Here is a 10,394-nt window from a genome sequence, read left to right as displayed (position 1 = left end):
TTGGGGTGCACATTCAGCCAGGGGCGGGGTTTGAACCCGAGTGCGCTTAGGCTGAAGGGATGCAAATGAATCAATGGTGGAGGCTAGTATGCTGTTGTACTCGCTAACCAGGGTATCAGGGTCAGACAACTCATTAAAGGAGGAGAGACTGGACCTGAAAGAGCGAGCTAAGGCCGGGAGATAGGCTGGAGTGATTATTGCAGCTACAAGAACAAAGGCTGTCACCTGGTTAAGCAATTGGATCTTTCATTTCTTCATTCTGAACTTTCCATATTTATAGTGTTCTGCCTTCTGTGCTCCCCCCTCCTGTCATATATTTTCTTTTACTTTACCTTCCCCTTTATTCTCATTCATTCTTGTACACCCAATGCTAAACTCCCACATATTGTGCTGCCCTCAGACTGTAGATCAGGAAACAAAATTGACACCGTTTTACACCATATTGTTTATTAATATCAGCGGGATACACAGGGCAATAATGCTCATATCTGCCCGCAGCTTGGGGGGGTCACAGGGCGGAGCCTCTCAGCAGGACTAAAAGGAACCCGAGGGACAGCCCCAGCGCAGGGTAACTGTATTTTACCCCAGGGGCACCGCTGGTGTTGCACAGGTTGGTTTTGCAGCAGGAAACGGTACCAGTGATCCCAGCAAAACTGCTGCTTCCTGGGGTGCAGCTGGGGGTGCAGTATTTTCCAATGGCTTTTTTACCCGCTGTACAATGAAAAAGATATCAGGGTTAGTTTCTGCCTCATCAGAAAATCCCCCCTGACTCCTCCTTGCCTTACCCTACACGCACTCCCGCACTCACTGGCACTGTACCAGCTTCTTGCCTTACCCTACACACACTCCTGCACTCACTGGCACTGTACCAGCTTCTTGCCTTACCCTACACGCACTCCCGCACTCACTGGCACTGTACCAGCTTCTTGCCTTACCCTACACGCACTCCCACACTCACTGGCACTGTACCAGCTTCTTGCCTTACCCTACACACACTCCCGCACTCACTGGCACTGTACCAGCTTCTTGCCTTACCCTACACACACTCCCGCACTCACTGGCACTGTACCAGCTTCTTGCCTTACCCTACACACACTCCCGCACTCACTGGCACTGTACCAGCTTCTTGCCTTACCCTACACGCACTCCCGCACTCACTGGCACTGTACCAGCTTCTTGCCTTACCCTACACACACTCCCGCACTCACTGGCACTGTACCAGCTTCTTGCCTTACCCTACACGCACTCCCGCACTCACTGGCACTGTACCAGCTTCTTGCCTTACCCTACATGCACTCCCACACTCACTGGCACTGTACCAGCTTCTTGCCTTACCCTACACACACTCCCGCACTCACTGGCACTGTACCAGCTTCTTGCCTTACCCTACACGCACTCCCGCACTCACTGGCACTGTACCAGCTTCTTGCCTTACCCTACATGCACTCCCACACTCACTGGCACTGTACCAGCTTCTTGTCTTACCCTACATGCACTCCCGCACTCACTGGCACTGTACCAGCTTCTTGCCTTACCCTACACTCACTCCCACACTCACTGGCACTGTACCAGCTTCTTGCCTTACCCTACACGCACTCCCGCACTCACTGGCACTGTACCAGCTTCTTGCCTTACCCTACACGCACTCCCGCACTCACTGGCACTGTACCAGCTTCTTGCCTTACCCTACACACACTCCCGCACTCACTGGCACTGTACCAGCTTCTTGCCTTACCCTACACGCACTCCCGCACTCACTGGCACTGTACCAGCTTCTTCCCTTACCATACACACACTCCCGCACTCACTGGCACTGTACCAGCTTCTTGCCTTACCCTACACGCACTCCCGCACTCACTGGCACTGTACCAGCTTCTTCCCTTACCATACACACACTCCCGCACTCACTGGCACTGTACCAGCTTCTTGCCTTACCCTACACGCACTCCCGCACTCACTGGCACTGTACCAGCTTCTTGCCTTACCCTACATGCACTCCCACACTCACTGGCACTGTACCAGCTTCTTGTCTTACCCTACATGCACTCCCGCACTCACTGGCACTGTACCAGCTTCTTGCCTTACCCTACACTCACTCCCACACTCACTGGCACTGTACCAGCTTCTTGCCTTACCCTACACGCACTCCCGCACTCACTGGCACTGTACCAGCTTCTTGCCTTACCCTACACGCACTCCCGCACTCACTGGCACTGTACCAGCTTCTTGCCTTACCCTACACACACTCCCGCACTCACTGGCACTGTACCAGCTTCTTGCCTTACCCTACACGCACTCCCGCACTCACTGGCACTGTACCAGCTTCTTGCCTTACCCTACACGCACTCCCGCACTCACTGGCACTGTACCAGCTTCTTGCCTTACCCTACACGCACTCCCGCACTCACTGGCACTGTACCAGCTTCTTGCCTTACCCTACACGCACTCCCGCACTCACTGGCACTGTACCAGCTTCTTGCCTTACCCTGCACGCACTCCCGCACTCACTGGCACTGTACCAGCTTCTTGCCTTACCCTACACGCACTCCCGCACTCACTGGCACTGTACCAGCTTCTTGCCTTACCCTACACGCACTCCCGCACTCACTGGCACTGTACCAGCTTCTTGCCTTACCCTACACGCACTCCCGCACTCACTGGCACTGTACCAGCTTCTTGCCTTACCCTACATGCACTCCCGCACTCACTGGCACTGTACCAGCTTCTTGCCTTACCCTACATGCACTCCTGCACTCACTGGCACTGTACCAGCTTCTTGCCTTACCCTACACGCACTCCCGCACTCACTGGCACTGTACCAGCTTCTTGCCTTACCCTACATGCACTCCTGCACTCACTGGCACTGTACCAGCTTCTTGCCTTACCCTACATGCACTCCTGCACTCACTGGCACTGTACCAGCTTCTTGCCTTACCCTACATGCACTCCTGCACTCACTGGCACTGTACCAGCTTCTTGCCTTACCCTACACGCACTCCCGCACTCACTGGCACTGTACCAGCTTCTTGCCTTACCCTACACGCACTCCCACACTCACTGGCACTGTACCAGCTTCTTGCCTTACCCTACACGCACTCCCACACTCACTGGCACTGTACCAGCTTCTTGCCTTACCCTACACGCACTCCTGCACTCACTGGCACTGTACCAGCTTCTTGCCTTACCCTACATGCACTCCTGCACTCACTGGCACTGTACCAGCTTCTTGCCTTACCCTACACGCACTCCCGCACTCACTGGCACTGTACCAGCTTCTTGCCTTACCCTACACGCACTCCCGCACTCACTGGCACTGTACCAGCTTCTTGCCTTACCCTACACGCACTCCCGCACTCACTGGCACTGTACCAGCTTCTTGCCTTACCCTACATGCACTCCTGCACTCACTGGCACTGTACCAGCTTCTTGCCTTACCCTACACGCACTCCTGCACTCACTGGCACTGTACCAGCTTCTTGCCTTACCCTACATGCACTCCTGCACTCACTGGCACTGTACCAGCTTCTTGCCTTACCCTACACGCACTCCCGCACTCACTGGCACTGTACCAGCTTCTTGCCTTACCCTACACGCACTCCCGCACTCACTGGCACTGTACCAGCTTCTTGCCTTACCCTACACGCACTCCCGCACTCACTGGCACTGTACCAGCTTCTTGCCTTACCCTACACGCACTCCTGCACTCACTGGCACTGTACCAGCTTCTTGCCTTACCCTACACGCACTCCCGCACTCACTGGCACTGTACCAGCTTCTTGCCTTACCCTACACGCACTCCCGCACTCACTGGCACTGTACCAGCTTCTTGCCTTACCCTACACGCACTCCCGCACTCACTGGCACTGTACCAGCTTCTTGCCTTACCCTACATGCACTCCTGCACTCACTGGCACTGTACCAGCTTCTTGCCTTACCCTACACGCACTCCCGCACTCACTGGCACTGTACCAGCTTCTTGCCTTACCCTACACGCACTCCCGCACTCACTGGCACTGTACCAGCTTCTTGCCTTACCCTACACGCACTCCCGCACTCACTGGCACTGTACCAGCTTCTTGCCTTACCCTACACGCACTCCTGCACTCACTGGCACTGTACCAGCTTCTTGCCTTACCCTACACGCACTCCCGCACTCACTGGCACTGTACCAGCTTCTTGCCTTACCCTACACGCACTCCCGCACTCACTGGCACTGTACCAGCTTCTTGCCTTACCCTACACGCACTCCCGCACTCACTGGCACTGTACCAGCTTCTTGCCTTACCCTACACGCACTCCCGCACTCACTGGCACTGTACCAGCTTCTTGCCTTACCCTACACGCACTCCCGCACTCACTGGCACTGTACCAGCTTCTTGCCTTACCCTACACGCACTCCCGCACTCACTGGCACTGTACCAGCTTCTTGCCTTACCCTACATGCACTCCTGCACTCACTGGCACTGTACCAGCTTCTTGCCTTACCATACACACACTCCCGCACTCACTGGCACTGTACCAGCTTCTTGCCTTACCCTACATGCACTCCTGCACTCACTGGCACTGTACCAGCTTCTTGCCTTACCCTACATGCACTCCTGCACTCACTGGCACTGTACCAGCTTCTTGCCTTACCCTACATGCACTCCTGCACTCACTGGCACTGTACCAGCTTCTTGCCTTACCCTACATGCACTCCTGCACTCACTGGCACTGTACCAGCTTCTTGCCTTACCCTACACGCACTCCCGCACTCACTGGCACTGTACCAGCTTCTTGCCTTACCCTACATGCACTCCTGCACTCACTGGCACTGTACCAGCTTCTTGCCTTACCCTACACGCACTCCCGCACTCACTGGCACTGTACCAGCTTCTTGCCTTACCCTACACGCACTCCCGCACTCACTGGCACTGTACCAGCTTCTTGCCTTACCCTACACGCACTCCCGCACTCACTGGCACTGTACCAGCTTCTTGCCTTACCCTACACGCACTCCCGCACTCACTGGCACTGTACCAGCTTCTTGCCTTACCCTACATGCACTCCTGCACTCACTGGCACTGTACCAGCTTCTTGCCTTACCATACACACACTCCCGCACTCACTGGCACTGTACCAGCTTCTTGCCTTACCCTACATGCACTCCTGCACTCACTGGCACTGTACCAGCTTCTTGCCTTACCCTACATGCACTCCTGCACTCACTGGCACTGTACCAGCTTCTTGCCTTACCCTACATGCACTCCTGCACTCACTGGCACTGTACCAGCTTCTTGCCTTACCATACACACACTCCCGCACTCACTGGCACTGTACCAGCTTCTTGCCTTACCCTACATGCACTCCTGCACTCACTGGCACTGTACCAGCTTCTTGCCTTACCCTACACGCACTCCCGCACTCACTGGCACTGTACCAGCTTCTTGCCTTACCCTACATGCACTCCTGCACTCACTGGCACTGTACCAGCTTCTTGCCTTACCCTACACGCACTCCCACACTCACTGGCACTGTACCAGCTTCTTGCCTTACCCTACATGCACTCCTGCACTCACTGGCACTGTACCAGCTTCTTGCCTTACCCTACACGCACTCCCACACTCACTGGCACTGTACCAGCTTCTTGCCTTACCCTACATGCACTCCTGCACTCACTGGCACTGTACCAGCTTCTTGCCTTACCCTACACGCACTCCCACACTCACTGGCACTGTACCAGCTTCTTGCCTTACCCTACATGCACTCCTGCACTCACTGGCACTGTACCAGCTTCTTGCCTTACCATACACACACTCCCGCACTCACTGGCACTGTACCAGCTTCTTGCCTTACCCTACACACACTCCCACACTCACTGGCACTGTACCAGCTTCTTGCCTTACCCTACACGCACTCCCACACTCACTGGCACTGTACCAGCTTCTTGCCTTACCCTACACACACTCCCACACTCACTGGCACTGTACCAGCTTCTTGCCTTACCCTACACGCACTCCCACACTCACTGGCACTGTACCAGCTTCTTGCCTTACCCTACATGCACTCCTGCACTCACTGGCACTGTACCAGCTTCTTGCCTTACCATACACACACTCCCGCACTCACTGGCACTGTACCAGCTTCTTGCCTTACCCTACACACACTCCCGCACTCACTGGCACTGTACCAGCTTCTTGCCTTACCCTACACGCACTCCCGCACTCACTGGCACTGTACCAGCTTCTTGCCTTACCCTACACGCACTCCCGCACTCACTGGCACTGTACCAGCTTCTTGCCTTACAATAAACATTATCTCACAAGATTACAGCTCTTATGGAACATTACAGCTGCCCCTGAGGCCCAACTCAGTTGCCCCCCTTGCACCCCATCAAAAACATCTCTGGATGAGAGTCTTCATTATTACTAAGAAACTCTATAAGGATTTTTCTTTTAATAGCAACCATCAGATCTCTGTAAATTATAGGGGTGGGGCTTTATAACAGCCTTTTCACTTACATTTTCAGATGACATTTAATATATCCCTTATCCCTGGAAAAGCCCAGGTCCCACTACTTCTGGATAACAGATCCCTTATTTGTATTAAATGTGTTTTAAAAGGAGATGATTCAAATTTACAAAATTAAAAAAATACATTCAAAAATGTATCAGAGAAAGAGCTCTAAATCACACTGTCTCCATCTCTTCACCTCACTGCACCTCTTGCCCTACTTTCTCCATCTTGTCCTACTGTCCCCATCTTGCCTTGCTGTCTCCATCTTGCCCTACTGTCTCCATCTTGCCCTACTGTCTCCATCTTGTCCTACTGTCTCCCTCTTGCCCTACTGTCTCCATCTTGTCCTACTGTCCCCATCTTGTCCTACTGTCTCCCTCTTGCCCTACTGTCTCCATCTTGTCCTACTGTCCCCATCTTGTCCTACTGTCTCCCTCTTGCCCTACTGTCTCCATCTTGTCCTACTGTCTCCCTCTTGCCCTACTGTCTCCATCTTGTCCTACTGTCCCCATCTTGTCCTACTGTCTCCCTCTTGCCCTACTGTCCCCATCTTGTCCTACTGTCTCCCTCTTGCCCTACTGTCTCCATCTTGCCCTACTGTCTCCCTCTTGCCCTGCTGTTTCCATCTTGCCCTGCAGTCTCCATCTTGCCCTGCTGTCTGCCTCTTGCCCTGCTGTCTGCCTCTTGCCCTACTGTCTCCCTCTTGCCCTGCTGTCTCCTTTTTGCCTTGCTGTCTCCCTCTTGCCGTGCTGTCTCCACCCCGACCTGCTTTCTCCACCCTGACCTGCTTTCTCCCTCTTGCCCTACTGTCTCCATCTTGTCCTACTGTCCCCATCTTGTCCTACTGTCTCCCTCTTGCCCTACTGTCCCCATCTTGTCCTACTGTCTCCCTCTTGCCCTACTGTCTCCATCTTGCCCTACTGTCTCCCTCTTGCCCTGCTGTTTCCATCTTGCCCTGCTGTCTCCATCTTGCCCTGCTGTCTGCCTCTTGCCCTGCTGTCTGCCTCTTGCCCTGCTGTCTGCCTCTTGCCCTACTGTCTCCCTCTTGCCCTGCTGTCTCCTTTTTGCCCTGCTGTCTCCCTCTTGCCCTGCTGTCTCCACCCCGACCTGCTTTCTCCACCCCGACCTGCTTTCTCCCTCTTGCCATGCTGTCTACACCTTTCCTTGCTGTCTCCCTCCCACACCTCTCTTGCCCTGCTGTTGCAGCCCTATTAGTACTGAGTGACTGAGTTACATAGGGTTGAAAAAACCATCAAGTTCAACCCTCCCAAGTAAACACAGCACACACAACCTATACTTACCAATCTATACCAACACATACATAAACCATATATACAACCACTAATACTAACTGTAGATATTAGTATCACAATAGCCTTGGATATTCTGCTTGTTCAAGAACTCATCCAGGCCCCTCTTATAGGCATTAACAGAGTCTGCCATTACCCCATCTCTAGGGGCATTCCCCAACCCCCTCACTGCCCTCACCGTGAGGAACCCCCTACCCAACATCCCCCGGCAGGGCATTCCCCAACCCCCTCACTGCCCTCACCGTGAGGAACCCCCTACCCAACATCCCCCGGCAGGGCATTCCCCAACCCCCTCACTGCCCTCACCGTGAGGAACCCCCTACCCAACATCCCCCGGCAGGGCATTCCCCAACCCCCTCACTGCCCTCACCGTGAGGAACCCCCTACCCAACATCCCCCAGCAGGGCATTCCCCAACCCCCTCACTGCCCTCAACGTAAGGAACCCCCTACCCAACATCCCCCGGCAGGGCATTCCCCAACCCCCTCACTGCCCTCACCGTGAGGAACCCCCTACCCAACATCCCCCGGCAGGGCATTCCCCAACCCCCTCACTGCCCTCACCGTGAGGAACCCCCTACCCAACATCCCCCAGCAGGGCATTCCCCAACCCCCTCACTGCCCTCAACGTAAGGAACCCCCTACCCAACATCCCCCGGCAGGGCATTCCCCAACCCCCTCACTGCCCTCACCATGAGGAACCCCCTACCCAACATCCCCCGGCAGGGCATTCCCCAACCCCCTCACTGCCCTCACCATGAGGAACCCCCTACCCAACATCCCCCGGCAGGGCATTCCCCAACCCCCTCACTGCCCTCACCGTGAGGAACCCCCTACCCAACATCCCCCGGCAGGGCATTCCCCAACCCCCTCACTGCCCTCAACGTAAGGAACCCCCTACCCAACATCCCCCGGCAGGGCATTCCCCAACCCCCTCACTGCCCTCACCGTGAGGAACCCCCTACCCAACATCCCCCGGCAGGGCATTCCCCAACCCCCTCACTGCCCTCACCGTGAGGAACCCCCTACCCAACATCCCCCGGCAGGGCATTCCCCAACCCCCTCACTGCCCTCACCGTGAGGAACCCCCTACCCAACATCCCCCGGCAGGGCATTCCCCAACCCCCTCACTGCCCTCACCGTGAGGAACCCCCTACCCAACATCCCCCGGCAGGGCATTCCCCAACCCCCTCACTGCCCTCACCGTGAGGAACCCCCTACCCAACATCCCCCGGCAGGGCATTCCCCAACCCCCTCACTGCCCTCACCGTGAGGAACCCCCTACCCAACATCCCCCGGCAGGGCATTCCCCAACCCCCTCACTGCCCTCACCGTGAGGAACCCCCTACCCAACATCCCCCGGCAGGGCATTCCCCAACCCCCTCACTGCCCAAAACTGCCCCCCATACTCACTGTCACTGCCCCCCATACTCACTGTCACTGCCCCCCATACTCTGTCACTGCCCCCCATACTCACTATTACTGCCCCCCATACTCACTATTACTGCCCCCCATACTCACTGTTACTGCCCCCATACTCACTGTCACTGCCCCCCATACTCACTGTCACTGCCCCCCATACTCACTGTCACTGCCCCCCATACTCACTGTCACTGCCCCCCATACTCACTGTTACTGCCCCCCCATACTCACTGTTACTGCCCCCCCATACTCACTGTTACTGCCCCCCCATACTCACTGTTACTGCCCCCCCATACTCACTGTTACTGCCCCCCATACTCAGTCACTGCCCCTCATACTCAGTCACTGCCCCCCATACTCAGTCACTGCCCCCCATACTCAGTCACTGCCCCCCATACTCAGTCACTGCCCCCATACTCAGTCACTGCCCCCCATACTCACTGTTACTGCCCCCCATACTCACTGTTACTGCCCCCCATACTGACTGTTACTGCCCCCCATACTCAGTCACTGCCCCCCATACTCACTGTTACTGCCCCCATACTCACTGTTACTGCCCCCCATACTCAAGGTGAGGCCTTACCAGGGACCTATAAAGGGGCAAAATTATGTTCTCATCCCTTGAGTCAATGCCCTTTTTTATACAAGACAGCACTTTATTTGCTTTAGTAGCCACAGAATGACACTGCCTGGAATTAGACAACTTGTTATCTACAAAAACCCCCAGATCCTTCTCCATTAAAGAGATACTGACACCAGAAATTAAACCTTTTTTTACATCTATCGTAACATTGTCTTTGCATGACCTTCATTTTTGCCATAAATGTATTTGCCCAATGCTTTTATATTCCCTATCTGATCCTCCATGTTCCCCTATAAGTGGGCGGCCATATTTGTCCAGCAGGAGGCCATTAGCATTAGAAGCTGTAACTGATAGGCAGAGAAGGGAAAGTCAGGTTTAGGAACTTCAAGAAACAATTATTTACAAAAGCAAATCTCTCAGCAAAAATCAATCAACATGACCTATAGGCAACTTTTTATGTACATTCATATTTTGAGGAGTCGTTTTTTAGTGTCAGTATCACTTTAAGGATCCCCCCAACTCACTCCCATTCAGTAGATAGTTTGCGTTTATATTATTTCTACCAAAGTGCATAACTTTGCACTTA

At 54.6% G+C, this 10,394-nt stretch overlaps 1 protein-coding gene across 2 annotated transcripts in view; it reads right to left on the bottom strand.

Annotated features, from left to right (window-relative positions):
* Positions 1-445: 445 nt before the first annotated feature.
* Positions 446-10,394, bottom strand: part of LOC101730595 (lymphocyte antigen 6E-like) — a 59,797-nt gene continuing 49,848 nt past the window's right edge. For both annotated transcript variants that reach the window (XM_031904505.1, XM_031904504.1), the window contains exon 3: positions 446-711. In XM_031904505.1, coding sequence (XP_031760365.1) covers positions 509-711 — 203 coding nt within the window. In that variant the 3' untranslated portion in view covers positions 446-508. The remainder of the gene's footprint in view (positions 712-10,394) is intronic.

Source organism: Xenopus tropicalis, chromosome 6 (assembly GCF_000004195.4).
Source record: "Xenopus tropicalis strain Nigerian chromosome 6, UCB_Xtro_10.0, whole genome shotgun sequence".
In the NCBI taxonomy this organism is placed as follows: Eukaryota; Metazoa; Chordata; class Amphibia; order Anura; family Pipidae; genus Xenopus; species Xenopus tropicalis.
Note: the sequence above shows the minus strand (reverse complement) of the source record. Positions and strands in the feature narration are given on the sequence as shown.